A 19,409-nucleotide genomic window follows, 5' to 3' on the forward strand; every position below is an offset into this window, starting at 1 on the left:
TAAAAAAATAAAGTGATATCGGTGCAATTTTCGCCTTGCTTTGCAAATTAAAGCATCTATTCTACCTTGACCAGTGAATTTGTCCAAAATAACAGTGGGTTTAACAACAAATAGAAATTACTTTTGGGCGCTTCAATTTCATTTACTTGGTTTGTTTCAGGAATCGAACCGGAACTTTATGAACCGGTTTTGGTTCAAATTTTTCCGAACCGTAACCGTTTTATGTAAGATTTTAAGGAACTGAACCGAATAATTTGAAAGTACCTGAACCTTAACCGAACCTGCCAAAAAAACGGTTCACTCCAGCATGACGTCACAACTTGTATTTTAAAGAGTCAAGTTACGCCATGTTCGAATTTTTTGAAAAAATATAAATATTAAATAAATAAAACGTTGACTTTTGTATATTTAAGATATTTCAATAATCAGTTGCTGTTTTTGTAATACGTCACGTAACTTAGATTAAATGACTTACAATTCAAAGATGATTCTCTACATTTATTTACCCACATTTTTAGATTAACGCATCTTATATTGTATCCGAACCGGAACTTATGAACCGGTTTTGGAATAATGCTGGTCGAACCGGAGCTAAACCGGAACTTTTAAATTGCTCGAAACCGAAACCGGATTCAGAAAAATCCTTAAACCCGAACCGAACCTTAACCGGAAAAGTCAAACGGTTCGACTCCCTGGTTTGTTTGAGCATGGTAATAACGTAACTTTTATCGGTTCGGTTTGCGATCCGTTTTGTCCACAATATAGGAATCGAAATAAAATGGCAAATATAGGACATACCGAAACATGAACATTAAAAAAATAACCGTTTACTTTAAAAACCAAAAAACCGTAATGGATGCCGAGCAACCAGCATTGTATGAACATCGGCGCTTGTGTGGCACAGCGAAAACAATTGTGACATATTTTCAATATTCCATTGTGTTTTTATAGGCATAGGCAATATTGATTTAAATCACATATTGTAGCAAATTATTTCCAAGACGTATATTGTCCTGTCATCGAATAACCTTCAATAGGTGGAATAGGTGCAATGGTTACTATGGATGGGGTGACCCGCTTCATGAGAGAGATATAGTCGATTATATTTGAGAAAGTGTCAATTAATTTTAGCTCGTTGTATCAGCGAGTGGTGATTGTTGCTCGTATCATAGCAAGTGCGGCAGAATGAACAGAATAGCAGCGACTCAAATAAATACAGAGATTTGAAGTTTTATAATAGACTTTGGGGAGAAATGTGACAGCTAGAATATTATAGCCCACATTTGTAAAATTAAGCCGGAACGGGCATCAATTATTCTACTCGAACGCCGTTCTGGTACGAAATTTCGGCAGGTACACTGTAAAACTAAATGTTTTTGTTTCAGACCATGTCTCTATTTCACCAGACCATTTGCCATCGCTTTGAGTGTGTTTAGCCTATGAATTGATTTGCATACTATAATATCAAAGGATAACCTCAGATTTCTTAAGTTTGTTTGTTCCGAACGTCCCATTGTGACGTCTGAACGTCCCAACGTACAACAATTTTAACCTTTTAAATTCAAAATAGTTTTTCGTACGACGAATTTCGTAGATATGCTTAACTAAAAAAGTTTTTTGAGGTATGGAATCGTGACCTTTTTACTGATTCCGTGATTCCGTTCCTGCAGAACAAGTGTTTAGGGTGAAAAAATAACGAAGGCCATCGCGCGAAAGCCGATATCGTCTCACCAAGTCTCCGCTGCATCAATTATTTATCCGCAAACTTTCCTGCGTGCTTGGCCCTATACGCGAATGCCTATGGCCGACCGGCAGCCACAAAGCGCAACTTCATTGCTGAGTTTGTCGTTAACGGTTTAATTTCAAACTTTCAAGAGATGACCAATTATATATTTGCGAGTCAAATGGCAAACGAATAAATGGCGGTTGGTCGATATTTGCTGGGTATATTATCACGAACGATTAGAAATAGGCTACAAATAAAAATAAAAAGCAGTCTTAAATGTTCAGATCAGGCAGTTTTTAGTAACTTAAATAAATAAAAGTCATATGTTATTGTACAAAATCTGCCAACGTTTCAACCTGTGGCTTATTTGCGTTTCTTGTTTTTAGATTAATTTTCATACCATTCTGTCACAACATGTCATAAACTTAGTGTATTGGAAAATGGTCGATTTTGTGATGAAAAAGCGTCGACTGAAGAGACTGCTGTTGTGCATTGGAATGCTAAGCTCGATTGTCGGTTTGGTCGGAACAGTCGTTGTTTCGGTGGAAATGACAAAGTACCAGATATCGGCATGGAACGTGCGAACGTATTTGGGTGAGAAATGTGAAGGTTGCATTTTTGTACGTGACTCACAAAAACAAGCTTTTATTATTTGCAAAAGAGTAATGCAACTCAATAGCCAGCAACGTTTGAGGGCCTAAGCCCTAAATAATAAACGCATTTACACGTGTAATAATTTATAACTGAATTTTTAGTATGTTTAAAACCCTTAAAAATGCAGTTCTTAGGGATCCCTTAGTAGTAACTAAAATAGTTATAATGTATAACTAATAAATAAAACTTTTCGTTCTGCAAAACAGCTTATTAAAACAAAAAGCAATAAATATTATAATTGAAAAGTATGATATTTCATTTACGCATTTCCTTTATCAATTGCTTCTCTTTTATTTGCAATTGTATCTTTAAATGTCCTATTTTTCTTTCAAATTCTTGGATTTGTTTTTTTTTCAGGCATAGGGCTGCTGTCAGTTAGTTTTTTCGTGATGTGGATTGTGTTCATCTACTCCGCTGTAACGTCGAGGCAATTTTCTATCGGACCGATGGCGGTGTGCAGCAATTGTCTTTACGCCATGATTGGTGCGTATATAGTTGTCACACTGCTTTTTCGTTGAATTTTAATGTCTTGGTATGCTAGGCTTATACCTTTACTCGTTTTAGCGAGCGCTCTTGGAATGTATTATTTATGAGGCATTCGTAAAACGGTGCATGTTGTAGGCAGAACAAGCCACCTCACCATTTGACCTGACGACCTTGACAATTTGCAAGTAATTCACCAAGTCCTTTTATAATAAATGTAAAGAAATATCAAAAGCAAAAAAAAACACGAAATAATAAAATTGCGAGTAGCTTTTATGTTAAATCAGCTTACTGGCGATAAAACCTGCAACAAAATGCTAACAAAATTAAAAGACAACTCTGAAATCCTTAAGTTCACACCTGTTTAGCATTCGTGTTGTTTTGTTGACCTAAAAACAAGCCGGAGCGAATATTTAGAAGTGTTTCCGCACATACTAAGACTTATAGCACCTAGATTGTTGTATCCACAACAGGTGCATCGCTGGTGATAGTGGCTCACGTCCTGCCGGTGGGAACCATGTTCGCATTCTCACTTGGACCTGCTCCGAGATCGTCATTTCAGAGCCTGGATCCTGGCTACAGAGACTCGCCGTTAGCCGACTCATCAAATATTAATTGGCGCGTTAACGCTTCAGGTGGGCAAACTGTACTAAAAAATTATGCTTGGGGTAGCTTATAATCAGGTACAGTTTATACAGAGTCGAAAGGAATAGTATTTTGTTTAAAGTAACCTTGTAACCGATCTATGGCATTTAAAAAATGGCATTTGAAATATATTATCCTACACTACTAAATATTTTAATTTATGTTTGTCACGAATGTTATAGTGTCAACTTATGCGGTACCAAACATATAATTATAACAGACTTCTTTGGAAAAATTATACATCAATGTCGTGGGCCCCAAACAAGAGATATCAATATTTGACTGTATCGTAGTGAATATCGATTCTGTAAATATTGATGCAATAAAAATGTGTTAAACATCCTTGGAAGCCGGTGTATAATATTTTAATTTTCGTGTGCCAAAGCACTACCCGATTTTTTTTATTTTTTTACTTAAAAACATAATTGTATATGTTATAAACCTAGAAAAATCAGGCGTTTGTGATCATTAGAAAGCCTGAGACAGGGCTTTCTAGTCCGCTACCGCATTTAAATTATTAAACTTTTCGGCGACCTTTCGGCATTTTTAAGAAGATAATTTCTCGTTGTCAATCTATAGGCTACATGCTTAAAGTAAAATTGGTGCCGTCCCACTTGCGTTACGACACATAAACCCATTGCGCGATTCCTTGTAAGGTTACGACCTCCAGTTTAGGAAGGCTTAAATAAATTATTATTACTTAACATTCGTCAGTAACTCTACGTTAAACTATAGTTTGGGCTTTAATCATCTCACTGTTGTTAGAAATATCCAAAAAAACAACAACAATATTTTGAGAAAATATCGGTCCCCATTGTTATGGTTGAAAATTAATTCGGCCGATCAATGAATTTTGTCATGTTAATCAGGAGACAATGATATCGATATTGAGATCGAATCGATTGACGTCATTTGGCGTCGTGTCACCACGTTCGGTTGGATTCTGTTTGGGTCTGGTGCTGGAAGCGCTCTGGCAACGTTGACCATATTCTGCAGGTGATTTCTGTGTGTGACAATAACGTACAGCAGTGTTATATGGTAAGCTGTCGTTAACCTTATATTTGCTGATAACAAAGAGAAGAATATTATAAAGAATCATAACCCCAAATCTTGAATTTGTATAAAAAAAAATGTGTAATGTGCCCCCGGAACAATTCTTGATTGATAGTTTAAACGTTTGACGCATAAAACTGTTTGTATTGTCATTACTGCATTGTAAAACAGGCCAGTTTAAAGTACGACATGCTGATTTCCATTCTTTTACTTTATGGCCAAGTTTATTTTACCTTATCTCGGACAAGTTTCCTAGCCCTATCCTTCATACTCAAATTCGTTTAGCAAACGATAAACGTTTATTCCTTCTCATTTTTTCAGGCTCTACTCGAAACATCGTGTGGAAGAGAAACGTGAATTGGAACGACGCAAGCTGTCAACGGTTGTCGTCGACACTTGGAAACAGAAACAAAAATCAGCGTAATATATTACTGTTGTAAACACGTCATCCTGCAGTCAAGTATAATACGTAAAATAACTGAAGTACAAGTGCAGTCTGCAATTCCAAGTCAAGTCATTTGTTCAAGAGACTTAAGTCAAGTCAAGTCATTTTGCCTAAAATAATTGAGCCAGGTCAAGTGTTTTGAAAACATTAACTTCAGTGCATTCAAGCGAAATCTTTAACTTAAAATCATTACAATACTTAAATAGACAGCTCGCCAATTCGGACACCGAAGAACTGGAATCCCTGTTCTCAGGCACAAACTGATTGGGAAATGTTTATTTCCATGCCTTTAATCCGGATATCCATTTATCCGAATCCGACACAGAAATCTTGGAACAAATGCGCTTGATCAAAACGAATACAATTGTCGATTAATTATCTACACATGGTATTAAAGCAGAATTCATGTTTTAACTTATTCGACAGTCTTCTTTATTGAATATAAATCCGTTTGAGTTTAAAATCCGGTGACGCCACTAAACTCATATTTTATAATTTAAAAAAGTGGTGCAGATTAACGAAGATTCAATGTATTGCTCAGCTACTTTACCCGGAACCAACGTGAATACGAAGGTTTTTTTTGCCGCTTTTTAATTATTTACTTTATAGGTGCATCATGCTATGACATGATGGATTAAAGAAAACCAGTGGAATGAAGCACAAGCAGCTGTTAACGACCACTTTTATATTATATTTGGAATTGTGTTTTTGTCGCAGAAGAGTTTCGGTCTACGACTACACCGCATGGGACAACAGGACCAAGGATTTGTTCAGGGAGAAAAACAGAGCGAGTGGCAACGTTAGCGACGGGGAAACAAACGGACGCAAAGCGGGTCTTTCCACTCTGGAAAGCGCCACTTCGTTCATTAAGGTCGGTTAAGTCTACGCCAGCGCCGTGAGGCTTTAGGCTCATCTTAGCTAAATTCGCTGTTCTATATTATAACCAAAAAATGACTTCGTGTTAAATCGACTTTCAGCCCATGAACACAAGAAGAGTGGCTAAACCCAATGTATCGTTATATTTGTTGTGTAAAGGCTATAATCCACGTATAGTAGTTTTGCTTCTGTGATTTAAGATGAGGTAGAATAAATTTCATTGACAAAAATCCTTTTTATTGTTTTGTTCTCTATTTAACTTTCCTAAAAATTTGGCTGGTTGCCCCGATAGTTTGAACACATTGGGTCAAGTTTTACGAAAATTCTTTTTAAAACGCCCATAAGGCATTTTTTAACCACACAGGAAGGAACTACAAACCTCTTATTGTAGCCTAATTACCAGTCACAACTGTTCGCCATTACTAAATGTGCGCATGCCGTTGTATATTTTAGACTGCTGTCAGATTTCCCAAGTCGCCCGGCAAAGAACTTCACTTGATAGGAAATCACAGTCGAATTGGATCCCAGAGCGGTCCAACATTTTACGGTAGCGATTTGTCGCAATAAAATTTTAAGAAAAATGAAAACTCTTATGTGATGTTTTTGTGCATGGGCAAGACAGAAAGACTTTTCGTTTGTATGGTTTATACTGAAAAAAAAATAATTTGTAGGACGTTATGCATATTGGGTATTTTAATAGCAGTTCTAAAGATGATTTTGGAAATCGTCCACGTAGAAAAGGCAACTGGCAAAAGAGCAATATTTCAGCTCAAAAATTAGAAAGGATACGTTTTTAAACAACATCCTCTGTAGAAATGTTTAAATTCTTCGTATTTTAAACCCATACGCGATATTATCAGAAATAAAATATATAACACGGCGCCTTGGTGCCCAAAACATTGCCATAATGTAAAATTAGTACAAAACGAGGAATATCCGCGCGAAGCGCGAAATTTTTTTAATTACACACAGTTTAAGTTGGCAAAAAATATAGTTCGACAGGCTCCAAGGACCATATTTGGCACGTTCCAAGCTGAGCCAATTAGAAAATAATATTCCACACCAACTTTTAAAATAAAGTGCAATGAATGTAGGCTACGAGTATTACGCGGCCCACAACTACTTTATAACACTTTGCTATTCAAAAGTAACTCGCGGCCCACTAAAAATCACTCTGCGGCCCACATTTGGGCCGCGGCCCACAGTTTGCCGACCACTGGGTTGGAAAATGGGTTAGGGTTGAAATTATTAGAGGAGTTAGTGATGTATGCCTACTTAGCGTTGGGGTTTGGGTAGGCCTACCATGTGTCCTCCTTTAGGAGGATTTGTCCTCTTTTCTCAAGAAAAGTGAGTGGTCCTCCGAGGACGCTTAAAAATGCTCCAAATGTCGTCTTTTTTAAACATTGTTGCAAACCCTGCGCCAGAAAAATTGCAACTGAACCTCACGTGGAAAAAGGCCCATTAATAAAGCAACGGCGTGAGTTTTGCATAGCCTACTATCAGCGTTACTGTATGGTTCTTAGCAGCCATACAGGTAGTTCTCAGCAGATGCTTTGATTTATTCATTTCAATGATATTTCGTGTAAACAATTTTACGATCTCGTTAAAAATGATCATTCCTAATTGGAAAAAGTTAACGGGACCGCAAAGTATTCACGCAAAGTATTAACATCATCAAACTCAAACGTAAGAATTCTACTTCGTTTTACTTATGGTACCGGCAAAAATGTCTTCTTTTGGATGCTGAAAAAATGGTAGCCCTAGGTTTGGGGTTATGTCAAATGTTGTTTATGTCTCAGGTATTAGTCCTCTTTTGGTCTTATTCCGAACTGTGTTTTATTCCGACGTTGATATTGCCTTTGTTTTGGTCTTATGTCTTATGGTTGGGTATCCTATTTTCTCTTAATTTCTTTTGCGCCAGATTTCACAACGTTTATATAGCAAGTTTTACAAAAAATGTTAAATTTAAACGTATGTATAAAGCACATACTCAGAAACAAGGGCGTACATTGTGTTACCTTTAAATGCGGGTCCAGAAGATATGTCGCTCAAAGTTTTGCCTAGTTGTAATTATAAAAATGCAGATATTATAAAAAATGCAGATAACGCTGCCGTGTGTAACATGATCGCCTGTAAATTAAAAGTTTGGCAAACTAAATGTGCTTCAAGCGATGTAGGCCTATTCTGTTTAAAATTAAACATATAGGAGTATAATGGCGAACTTCATTGTAGTCTGACGTCACTTATCACATATTTTACGACGTAATAAGTTGTTTTCTGTGTATATTGCTATTGCTATATCACAATCTCTGGAATATGCACAGTCATGTTATGTAAGCAGCAACTGCCATAGATTTATTATATCGATGCTATATTGATATTCTATATTTGGGGAACATAGCCTCACACCACGTAAACATGGTTAGAAAAAATGTAGACTAAACTCGTTCGAAAAGGATATTTCATGGCATAAAATGCCTTATATTTCGTCATAATCACCTGATCTAGCTGATTGCGTTTACTAGCTACAGCTGCGTTTCGTTCTAACTTTCTAGCAGTGGTCAAAACAAATTTACAAATGAATTTCGCGTTAGTATTTTTTCTCGGGTTCTGCTTCTTGAAAGACAGCACGCAAAGGTAAGCATTATTGTAATTTATGCAGTTCACTTTATAAGTGACATAATTAAAATTAACTAGGTTTGTTTGCGTGTTTACAAGTAGGCTAAATTGCAGTTAAAAAAACTAAAAAAACTTTGACCTTATAAAGTTTGATTTGGCGCTAATAACCTACCTTGCACCTTGCATAGACAGCTGAATCGCATATAGTAGGGGTTCCCAACCTATAGGAGCCATGGCATTAAAAAATGAATAGACAGTGAAAGTTTACAAGCATGGCATACAGTTTTTCCGGGGCTCTTTTCATTTGGTAGGTAGAAATTAATGCAAAAACGCATACCGCAACTCACATTATTTGGGTTTAGGTATCGGTCGGCGTTGGGGTATGGGTTAGTCAAGTATTATTATATTTAATAATGCCTAACCTAAATAATGTGCATTGCGGTATGCGATGTTTGTAGACCGTACCTTTTATTTGTTTTTGCTTTACTTTCTTCACGTACAAATAGAAAGAGACCCGTTTTTCCTATAATGTGCAAACTTAAGGCAACATATGATTTCCAAAGGTGTGTTGTCTATTTAAGTACCGGTACAGAAACGATCTGTTTCAGCACTTACCTGCTGATTAACACTGTTTATCGTACAAGTGACAAACTTTACTGATTTATTTTACCAATGATAAAATCCCTTTGTCGGTTAAGTAAATGATCGAGCAGTGTGGAAACTATGACAAGCAATTTTTTAGGTAATATGTAATATTGATATTTTTAATAGATTGACGTAAATAAATGGCGCAAATCAGGGCCGGATTAACCAATAGGCTAATAAGGCTATAGCCTTAGGCCCTGGAAAAATTCGCCCCCAATTTTTTGAGGGTAAATTTTTGTAAGACTGATGGTGATACAGATCTAGTACTGGTACAGGATAGTTTTTGCTTAAAAACGAATGACAGAGTCCAGAGTGGAGTCAATAACTGCCTTGTGTGTGAGTACATAAATAAATCGTGTTATTTATGCTGCAAACGAGTTAAGAACTATCTATGTTCTGTGTTATCACTTTTAAGGAGAACACAAAATACAACCTAAAAAGAAACAATAACAAAAGCAGAAAAATCTTTAAACCCATATTATTAAGACCAATGACACAATAAAGCCAAATACGCAGATTTTTTACTGCCCAGTACAGAATAAAATCAAAATCGTCTGATTAAGACTTAAATCTGTCAAAATTCGTCCTAAATTCATCGTAATATTGCCTAAATGGCCAAAATAACGCCTGAAAGTGTAGGGAGAGGGTATGGGTCGATCGGCCGCCGCTGTTTTTGCATTGGATTTTTGGCCCTGTTTGGGGTTATTGGTGGTTAATGGGCGGGGTAAGAAAATGGGTAGGGGTTAAAATTATTAGGGGAGTTAGTGATGTACTTAGGGGTGAGGGTTGAGGTCAGGTAAAGTGTTGTGTAGCCTGATTCTGGCCATTTAGGTCTTATTCTGACGGGTTTTGGACTTATTTAGGTATTGGTCTTATTTTGTCCTTATTCAGAAGTGTGTTTTATTGCGACGTTGATGTTGTTTTTATTTTCGACTTATGACTGAAGTCACTTTTAAGCATAGATAGTGATTCTGTTAGAGGTTTGAATGTTTTCATAAGGTTGATTCACACTAGACGCGCCTGGCGTTGACGTTAAACGTTTTAAAAAAAACGCTTTCGGTTGAGGAAGTTGAAACAGTTCAACTTTGACGCTTTCGGTTAGGGGCGAGGAAATTTGCCGTTGACGCTGGCAGTGTAAACTGGACGTTGTACGCCAGACGCCAATGCTAAAAGCAAAACGCGTCTAGTGTGAACCAAAACGTATACGTATGGTAAGAAAATTGTAATTTTAAATATAGGCCACATTGTAATAGGGAAGATGTGGGACCAGGAGGTCATAGGGACCAGTGACGCGGTAGCTTTCCTATTTCCATTTAAAATAGATATTTGAAGATTTGAAAGAATAAAACGATTTTTGAGGCAAAAAAGTAAAATCGTGTCATCGAATAGAATTTGTTTGAGAGGTCATTGGGAAGCCACGGTCATAACTCTCTAGCTAGGTCGTAGTTTGCAAAACCCAACTACACATGTGTCTTCATTTATAAAATTTGCCTGTTAACTTAAATTTGTGATTTTAATTATGACCTTTCTTGTAACGTATCGTAACACATTTTTCTGACACGTTGTTTGATTTACTCGCAAGTAGGGATGTTCAAAGTAGAACATTGTATCCTTTTATTACGTTTTATCGCAAAGTTTTACGCCTAATCGTACGTTTGCGAGTGGCAAGATTGGGTAAAGGCCTGTCGCTGTGGCGAAACAATTACTGTGCTGCTAGTGCTTTATATATGTAGCCATACATGTGGTGCGGCGTCAGCGTTTTTTCGGGCAGCCAATTACTTGACGATAACCTTCGCCTAATCTTTAAGTTTCTGTCAAATGCTGCTGGGAAAGCAACTAACTTGTAATGCCTGGTGCAGAGATTTCCCAATTTCCTTAAAGAGTTTGCAAATGAACATTCCATCATGAAACGCGCAAGGTATGCTACGGGGTTACTTAAGGTCAACTTTTAGGCCAATATTCAGCTATAGGTAATGCACAGCGTATTTGGCGAATAATAGTAACGCATTGTTAAAATAAAAATCTAGGAATCATCTCAACGAATGTAGTGACAAAACAGATCGAATACAAAAAATACCTCGGCGGAGTCCAAAAACAAGGTTTGCACCGACTAACTAAGTTAGTTTAATTTAAAATGACTAAATTGTTAAATAAATTAGAGTTTAAACGCTGTGGTATGTTGAAGGGTATGGTTCTTAGCAGCCATACAGGTAGTTCTCAGCAGATGCTTTGATTTATTCATTTCAATGATATTTCGTGTAAACAATTTTACGATCTCGTTAAAAATGATCATTCCTAATTGGAAAAAGTTAACGGGACCGCAAAGTATTCACGCAAAGTATTAACATCATCAAACTCAAACGTAAGAATTCTACTTCGTTTTACTTATGGTACCGGCAAAAATGTCTTCTTTTGGATGCTGAAAAAATGGTAGCCCTAGGTTTGGGGTTATGTCAAATGTTGTTTATGTCTCAGGTATTAGTCCTCTTTTGGTCTTATTCCGAACTGTGTTTTATTCCGACGTTGATATTGCCTTTGTTTTGGTCTTATGTCTTATGGTTGGGTATCCTATTTTCTCTTAATTTCTTTTGCGCCAGATTTCACAACGTTTATATAGCAAGTTTTACAAAAAATGTTAAATTTAAACGTATGTATAAAGCACATACTCAGAAACAAGGGCGTACATTGTGTTACCTTTAAATGCGGGTCCAGAAGATATGTCGCTCAAAGTTTTGCCTAGTTGTAATTATAAAAATGCAGATATTATAAAAAATGCAGATAACGCTGCCGTGTGTAACATGATCGCCTGTAAATTAAAAGTTTGGCAAACTAAATGTGCTTCAAGCGATGTAGGCCTATTCTGTTTAAAATTAAACATATAGGAGTATAATGGCGAACTTCATTGTAGTCTGACGTCACTTATCACATATTTTACGACGTAATAAGTTGTTTTCTGTGTATATTGCTATTGCTATATCACAATCTCTGGAATATGCACAGTCATGTTATGTAAGCAGCAACTGCCATAGATTTATTATATCGATGCTATATTGATATTCTATATTTGGGGAACATAGCCTCACACCACGTAAACATGGTTAGAAAAAATGTAGACTAAACTCGTTCGAAAAGGATATTTCATGGCATAAAATGCCTTATATTTCGTCATAATCACCTGATCTAGCTGATTGCGTTTACTAGCTACAGCTGCGTTTCGTTCTAACTTTCTAGCAGTGGTCAAAACAAATTTACAAATGAATTTCGCGTTAGTATTTTTTCTCGGGTTCTGCTTCTTGAAAGACAGCACGCAAAGGTAAGCATTATTGTAATTTATGCAGTTCACTTTATAAGTGACATAATTAAAATTAACTAGGTTTGTTTGCGTGTTTACAAGTAGGCTAAATTGCAGTTAAAAAAACTAAAAAAACTTTGACCTTATAAAGTTTGATTTGGCGCTAATAACCTACCTTGCACCTTGCATAGACAGCTGAATCGCATATAGTAGGGGTTCCCAACCTATAGGAGCCATGGCATTAAAAAATGAATAGACAGTGAAAGTTTACAAGCATGGCATACAGTTTTTCCGGGGCTCTTTTCATTTGGTAGGTAGAAATTAATGCAAAAACGCATACCGCAACTCACATTATTTGGGTTTAGGTATCGGTCGGCGTTGGGGTATGGGTTAGTCAAGTATTATTATATTTAATAATGCCTAACCTAAATAATGTGCATTGCGGTATGCGATGTTTGTAGACCGTACCTTTTATTTGTTTTTGCTTTACTTTCTTCACGTACAAATAGAAAGAGACCCGTTTTTCCTATAATGTGCAAACTTAAGGCAACATATGATTTCCAAAGGTGTGTTGTCTATTTAAGTACCGGTACAGAAACGATCTGTTTCAGCACTTACCTGCTGATTAACACTGTTTATCGTACAAGTGACAAACTTTACTGATTTATTTTACCAATGATAAAATCCCTTTGTCGGTTAAGTAAATGATCGAGCAGTGTGGAAACTATGACAAGCAATTTTTTAGGTAATATGTAATATTGATATTTTTAATAGATTGACGTAAATAAATGGCGCAAATCAGGGCCGGATTAACCAATAGGCTAATAAGGCTATAGCCTTAGGCCCTGGAAAAATTCGCCCCCAATTTTTTGAGGGTAAATTTTTGTAAGACTGATGGTGATACAGATCTAGTACTGGTACAGGATAGTTTTTGCTTAAAAACGAATGACAGAGTCCAGAGTGGAGTCAATAACTGCCTTGTGTGTGAGTACATAAATAAATCGTGTTATTTATGCTGCAAACGAGTTAAGAACTATCTATGTTCTGTGTTATCACTTTTAAGGAGAACACAAAATACAACCTAAAAAGAAACAATAACAAAAGCAGAAAAATCTTTAAACCCATATTATTAAGACCAATGACACAATAAAGCCAAATACGCAGATTTTTTACTGCCCAGTACAGAATAAAATCAAAATCGTCTGATTAAGACTTAAATCTGTCAAAATTCGTCCTAAATTCATCGTAATATTGCCTAAATGGCCAAAATAACGCCTGAAAGTGTAGGGAGAGGGTATGGGTCGATCGGCCGCCGCTGTTTTTGCATTGGATTTTTGGCCCTGTTTGGGGTTATTGGTGGTTAATGGGCGGGGTAAGAAAATGGGTAGGGGTTAAAATTATTAGGGGAGTTAGTGATGTACTTAGGGGTGAGGGTTGAGGTCAGGTAAAGTGTTGTGTAGCCTGATTCTGGCCATTTAGGTCTTATTCTGACGGGTTTTGGACTTATTTAGGTATTGGTCTTATTTTGTCCTTATTCAGAAGTGTGTTTTATTGCGACGTTGATGTTGTTTTTATTTTCGACTTATGACTGAAGTCACTTTTAAGCATAGATAGTGATTCTGTTAGAGGTTTGAATGTTTTCATAAGGTTGATTCACACTAGACGCGCCTGGCGTTGACGTTAAACGTTTTAAAAAAAACGCTTTCGGTTGAGGAAGTTGAAACAGTTCAACTTTGACGCTTTCGGTTAGGGGCGAGGAAATTTGCCGTTGACGCTGGCAGTGTAAACTGGACGTTGTACGCCAGACGCCAATGCTAAAAGCAAAACGCGTCTAGTGTGAACCAAAACGTATACGTATGGTAAGAAAATTGTAATTTTAAATATAGGCCACATTGTAATAGGGAAGATGTGGGACCAGGAGGTCATAGGGACCAGTGACGCGGTAGCTTTCCTATTTCCATTTAAAATAGATATTTGAAGATTTGAAAGAATAAAACGATTTTTGAGGCAAAAAAGTAAAATCGTGTCATCGAATAGAATTTGTTTGAGAGGTCATTGGGAAGCCACGGTCATAACTCTCTAGCTAGGTCGTAGTTTGCAAAACCCAACTACACATGTGTCTTCATTTATAAAATTTGCCTGTTAACTTAAATTTGTGATTTTAATTATGACCTTTCTTGTAACGTATCGTAACACATTTTTCTGACACGTTGTTTGATTTACTCGCAAGTAGGGATGTTCAAAGTAGAACATTGTATCCTTTTATTACGTTTTATCGCAAAGTTTTACGCCTAATCGTACGTTTGCGAGTGGCAAGATTGGGTAAAGGCCTGTCGCTGTGGCGAAACAATTACTGTGCTGCTAGTGCTTTATATATGTAGCCATACATGTGGTGCGGCGTCAGCGTTTTTTCGGGCAGCCAATTACTTGACGATAACCTTCGCCTAATCTTTAAGTTTCTGTCAAATGCTGCTGGGAAAGCAACTAACTTGTAATGCCTGGTGCAGAGATTTCCCAATTTCCTTAAAGAGTTTGCAAATGAACATTCCATCATGAAACGCGCAAGGTATGCTACGGGGTTACTTAAGGTCAACTTTTAGGCCAATATTCAGCTATAGGTAATGCACAGCGTATTTGGCGAATAATAGTAACGCATTGTTAAAATAAAAATCTAGGAATCATCTCAACGAATGTAGTGACAAAACAGATCGAATACAAAAAATACCTCGGCGGAGTCCAAAAACAAGGTTTGCACCGACTAACTAAGTTAGTTTAATTTAAAATGACTAAATTGTTAAATAAATTAGAGTTTAAACGCTGTGGTATGTTGAAGGGTAGATTAAGCTTCATGTTACGACCTCCAAATCCTATTTTACGACGCAATTAAAATCTGCAGATGTGTCTATGACACTTAATTACATTTATTACATGTTTATGTTATGTTTGTGTTATTTTGCAGTAAATAATTTTAATATTTCGTGTATGTATTTTTACTACTTTTTGTAGCTTCGTTTGCAAAATAAGGCCCTTTCCTGGTAAATAGCCTTAGGCCTACAGTCCCCTTAATCCGGTCCTGGCGCAAATACTACACAAATATATGGTGGCTGCGGAAAACACGAAACTACTGCCATTTGCAGACCTAATCAAATACGCGCATGTGTTTATTTTTTTTCTGTCATTGAACAAATATTTCACCTAAATCGGCTGCGTTACAGCGAGTCTAAAGCCACGATCGAACACTCTTTGGTCGACACACAGCGACTCGAAATACTGCGACTTCACAACGAGTACAGGAGAAACGCGACACCCACAGCTTCGAACATGATCAGGTTGACCTGGGATCGCGATCTGGAAAAGATGGCCCGCGATTATTCGAGAACTTGCCCCGTTGCATCGCTCATGGCAAGTAAACGTTTTTAAGTGGGCAAAACTCAACTGGGCTCGTTAAAGTTAGGAGTAATCACGAAACTAAAGATAACATAAAGCAATAAAGGCCTACAGCATATTTTAATAGGCTAACAGCTTCTATTCAAACTATAGTATGAGAAATAGCTGATATTTTTTGTTTTTATGATTCAGGCGTGCTAAAAAGTGTCAATGATTATGGCCACTAAAAGTCCGAAATCCTTACTTGGTTGGCCGTAAAGACATACACCTTACTCAGTTCCACGTTTGCTCTGGAATGCTGAGTATTGGCCTTGCACACTAGCAAGCTACATTGAAGAGAATTTGTATTCAGATTGTAGGATTTTTTAAATGGTTTCTAAGTTTCTAAATCTGTTTACTTCAGATGTCAGCAAAATGCCGTGAAACGCAACAAATAGGAAACGAAAAGCTTTTGCATACATTATATTTTTGTAGCTCTCTGTCGCCTCCTTGCAGACATTTTTAAATTGAAGGACTAAGCAGTGGTCAGCGAGTTACCTATAAATACTTTAGTGTTATTTTGTAGTTGTGGGCCGCGTAATACCCTTACATTCATTGCACTGTATTTTAAAAGTTGGTGTGTGTCAAGAATTTTCATATAGTCACTGGACTAACGCATCTTCCGTTTCTAATCGATAGAAAAGCAACCAGGGAAAGTACTGGATGGGGGAGAACATGTACATAAGCGCCAACCTTTATTTGAATGGCAGCTACTTAACCAACATTGTACACAAGTGGCACGCCGAGATTTCGAACTTCGCCTGGTCGTCGAAACACTGCCCAAACGATAACAAACCTTGTTTTCATTACATGCAGGTTGGTAAAAATCAGTAGTTTTTTAACGAACAGATTTCGGGAGATCATTTTGCACACAACTCACCTTGATAAATTTATCAGCGTTTTTTATTGAAGGCTACGTATATAAAACCAAAAAGGTATTGTATTGACATAAAAAAGGGTAAATAATATAGAACAGGTCGGTATACGGTAGGGATGGCGAACCACTGTCACTTCGTGACCCACCACAGATTTTTAATGACCCACTTGTCTCTCTAGAAATACCGAAATGTTATTAATCATTTTCATGAAAGGATAAATGTACAATAAAACAGTTCTTAGTTAGATAGCATTATACTGTTTAAATCAGGGCTGCCCATCTGTGGATCGTGCAAAAGTGTTTTTTAGGGGTGACGATTATGTCTACATTAACTGCACTTCAACAAATGCGTGCAGAAAAGCAGACAACTAAAAGCATTTTGAGGGTGACGATCCTGTGAAATTAGGAGTTTGCAAACAAGAATTCTAAAAACCCTAGTTAAAGCAATAAACCATGCTGAAAATATCTCTGCTGAACTCCCGTAAAAAATGCTGCAGCATTTGGTAACTATTTAGCTTCTTAATATGTGTGGGAATCCGAATTTGGAAATCATACAAAAATTACCAACCCAGACAATAACACTTAAAACGACGCAACAGCAGAGTTTCGCTTAAAATTAACAAATAATGGAATATATGACCCACTTGAGCATTTTGTAAGGATTAAGGTCGTGTTTGTGACCCGCGTGATGAAAAGGTTCGGCATCCCTAGTATACGGTAAAAGTGATCTATAGACTAAACTTAAATAGAGTCCACCATTGAGTCCTTGACTTATTTCTGCATGTTTTATGTTGCCAAGCGTCGTATATGGGCCATGTTTACAATATCGCACTTTAAAAAATGAGTCAGCTTACTTGTTCGCAACAAGAACGAAAAAGTAACGAAGCAAGTCATGTTGCCTATACTCAAAGAATCCACGCTCATTTAAACTAACGTTCTGGTGGCGTGTAAACAACATGGCACTTCCAGGTGGTATGGGCGATCTCGCAGAAGCTCGGCTGCGGAATGACAACCTGTGACCGCGTCGAAATCGAAGGAGTCGAGCGCCTTAACCCAACCATCGTGGTTTGCAACTATATGCCGGGAGGAAACTACGACTGTAAGTTTACCGTTTTTTTTTACGTAGTGAGCTGACAGTGCCATTACCAGTCAACATGGTAAGCGATGTCCGACTCGATTTGTACTAAGTCGAACCGAAAAACACGTATTTTATTGTAAGTTGTATGGTAATTAGGAGTAACTTGAAAAACAACGTTACCGAAGATCGTCCGTGTTTGTTAGAAGGCCGGGAGTATGAAAGTACCTGCGGTATAGTTTTATGAGTTGTTTTAAACATTAAAAAAACACAAAATATAGTTTTGACCGTTTGCAGATGCGCCTTACGAGAAGGGAGTGCCTTGCAGCAATTGTTTGTCGGGCTATGAATGCAAGGAAGGCATGTGCGCTAATCCCAACTCGACCCTGCTATCAAAGGGAAGCAGTAAGTCAAAACTTGTACATACAAAGTCTTGTGCCTGTGTTGGCAAGTTGCCCAAGTGGATCAGAAAAAGAATTGTTTTCCTTGTCGATTATAGCAGAGATTTTCAACTGTGCGCCCTGGTGCGTCGTTTCTTTTTTAAGGGCGTCCCACAATGATTTAGTTTTGCACCCAAATTGAATTGCGGAAATAAAATTATTCCAGAGATTATCATGTCTGGAGGTGTGCATTATACTCATTATTACGAAACTGTGGCAATTAATTAAAAATTTACCGTTCTATTTCTCAGTTTTCATTCTCTCCCCGGCGCGGCAAATAAAGGCTCGAGTTGTTCGTCAGTAACAACATGGGGACGTCAATTTAGTATTTAATAGGCTACATTAGGAAAGTAAGAAATATTACTAGTGTTTTGTATGAAAAAGATCACACGTCACAGCTAATTTGCTGTCTTATAATTTTGTTAATGTTTTGCGCTGTAGTTCATTTGCGGGTTTTGTATTGAGCGTTTTTTATACCCAAATAGTAGTATGAAAACCATCTAAACTTCTATCGCTAAGTGCGTCGCAAGATCAACCAATTAACTTTTCCAAGGGCTTTGCCAGAAAAAAAATTGAGAACCACTGGATTAGAGTTTAACTTCGCCAGGGTGATTGACAGGCTTATGGTACGACGATTTGATTCGATAGACTTGTTATTATTTGTTCATACCTCGCTGGGACCAGCCGCAAAAATGTACGCCACCCACCAACATATATTTGCCTTGTTTGTGGATAGTTGGTTCTAATATGCACAGTTTCGAAAGCAGTGAGTGTGATGAAATTCTTAACATCTACGTTTTAAACTAGGTGTTCCTTACAATTTATATTTTATTACAGGCGCCGTCCGATCTGTTGCTTTGAGAATAGAGGTTTTTCTGATCGCCTTTGTCCAAGCAACCTTCACCTTGTAGACAGATTGCCCAGCGGAACAAACGTTGCTTATAGAGTGAGCGGCAATAGGCGCATTTACAAGCACAATTTATTTCGAAATGTCACCTTCGTCGCTGTTATGTTATCGACATCATATATTTCCTTGACAAAAAGCAGTATTTGTAGATCACTACATAAAACTGGTTTGCACAGGTTGAGTGTTGCCCGTAACTTACGCGCAAAATAAATAAATTTTGTAGTAAAAATACTCAAAGATAGCGCG

At 37.3% G+C, this 19,409-nt stretch overlaps 3 protein-coding genes across 3 annotated transcripts in view; all 3 read left to right on the forward strand.

Moving 5' to 3' along the window:
* Nucleotides 1–19,409, forward strand: part of LOC146133259 (acireductone dioxygenase-like) — a 137,701-nt gene that overhangs the window by 81,081 nt on the left and 37,211 nt on the right. The window lies entirely within an intron of this gene.
* Nucleotides 2,126–6,449, forward strand: LOC146133267 (uncharacterized). The gene is made up of 7 exons (XM_083397704.1): nucleotides 2,126–2,320; nucleotides 2,738–2,863; nucleotides 3,337–3,498; nucleotides 4,378–4,504; nucleotides 4,883–4,981; nucleotides 5,724–5,877; nucleotides 6,336–6,449. Exons 1-7 carry the CDS (start codon nucleotides 2,167–2,169, stop codon nucleotides 6,447–6,449), a joined length of 936 nt encoding a protein of 311 aa, XP_083253830.1. The 5' UTR covers nucleotides 2,126–2,166.
* LOC146133268 (peptidase inhibitor 16-like) lies at nucleotides 14,991–19,167 on the forward strand. The gene is made up of 6 exons (XM_083397705.1): nucleotides 14,991–15,004; nucleotides 15,654–15,840; nucleotides 16,504–16,680; nucleotides 17,711–17,840; nucleotides 18,114–18,221; nucleotides 19,094–19,167. The coding sequence occupies exons 1-6, from the start codon at nucleotides 14,991–14,993 to the stop codon at nucleotides 19,165–19,167; spliced, it is 690 nt and encodes a 229-aa protein (XP_083253831.1).

This window comes from Ascidiella aspersa, chromosome 9 (genome assembly GCF_963924565.1).
Source record: "Ascidiella aspersa chromosome 9, kaAscAspe10.2, whole genome shotgun sequence".
Lineage (NCBI taxonomy): Eukaryota > Metazoa > Chordata > Ascidiacea > Phlebobranchia > Ascidiidae > Ascidiella > Ascidiella aspersa.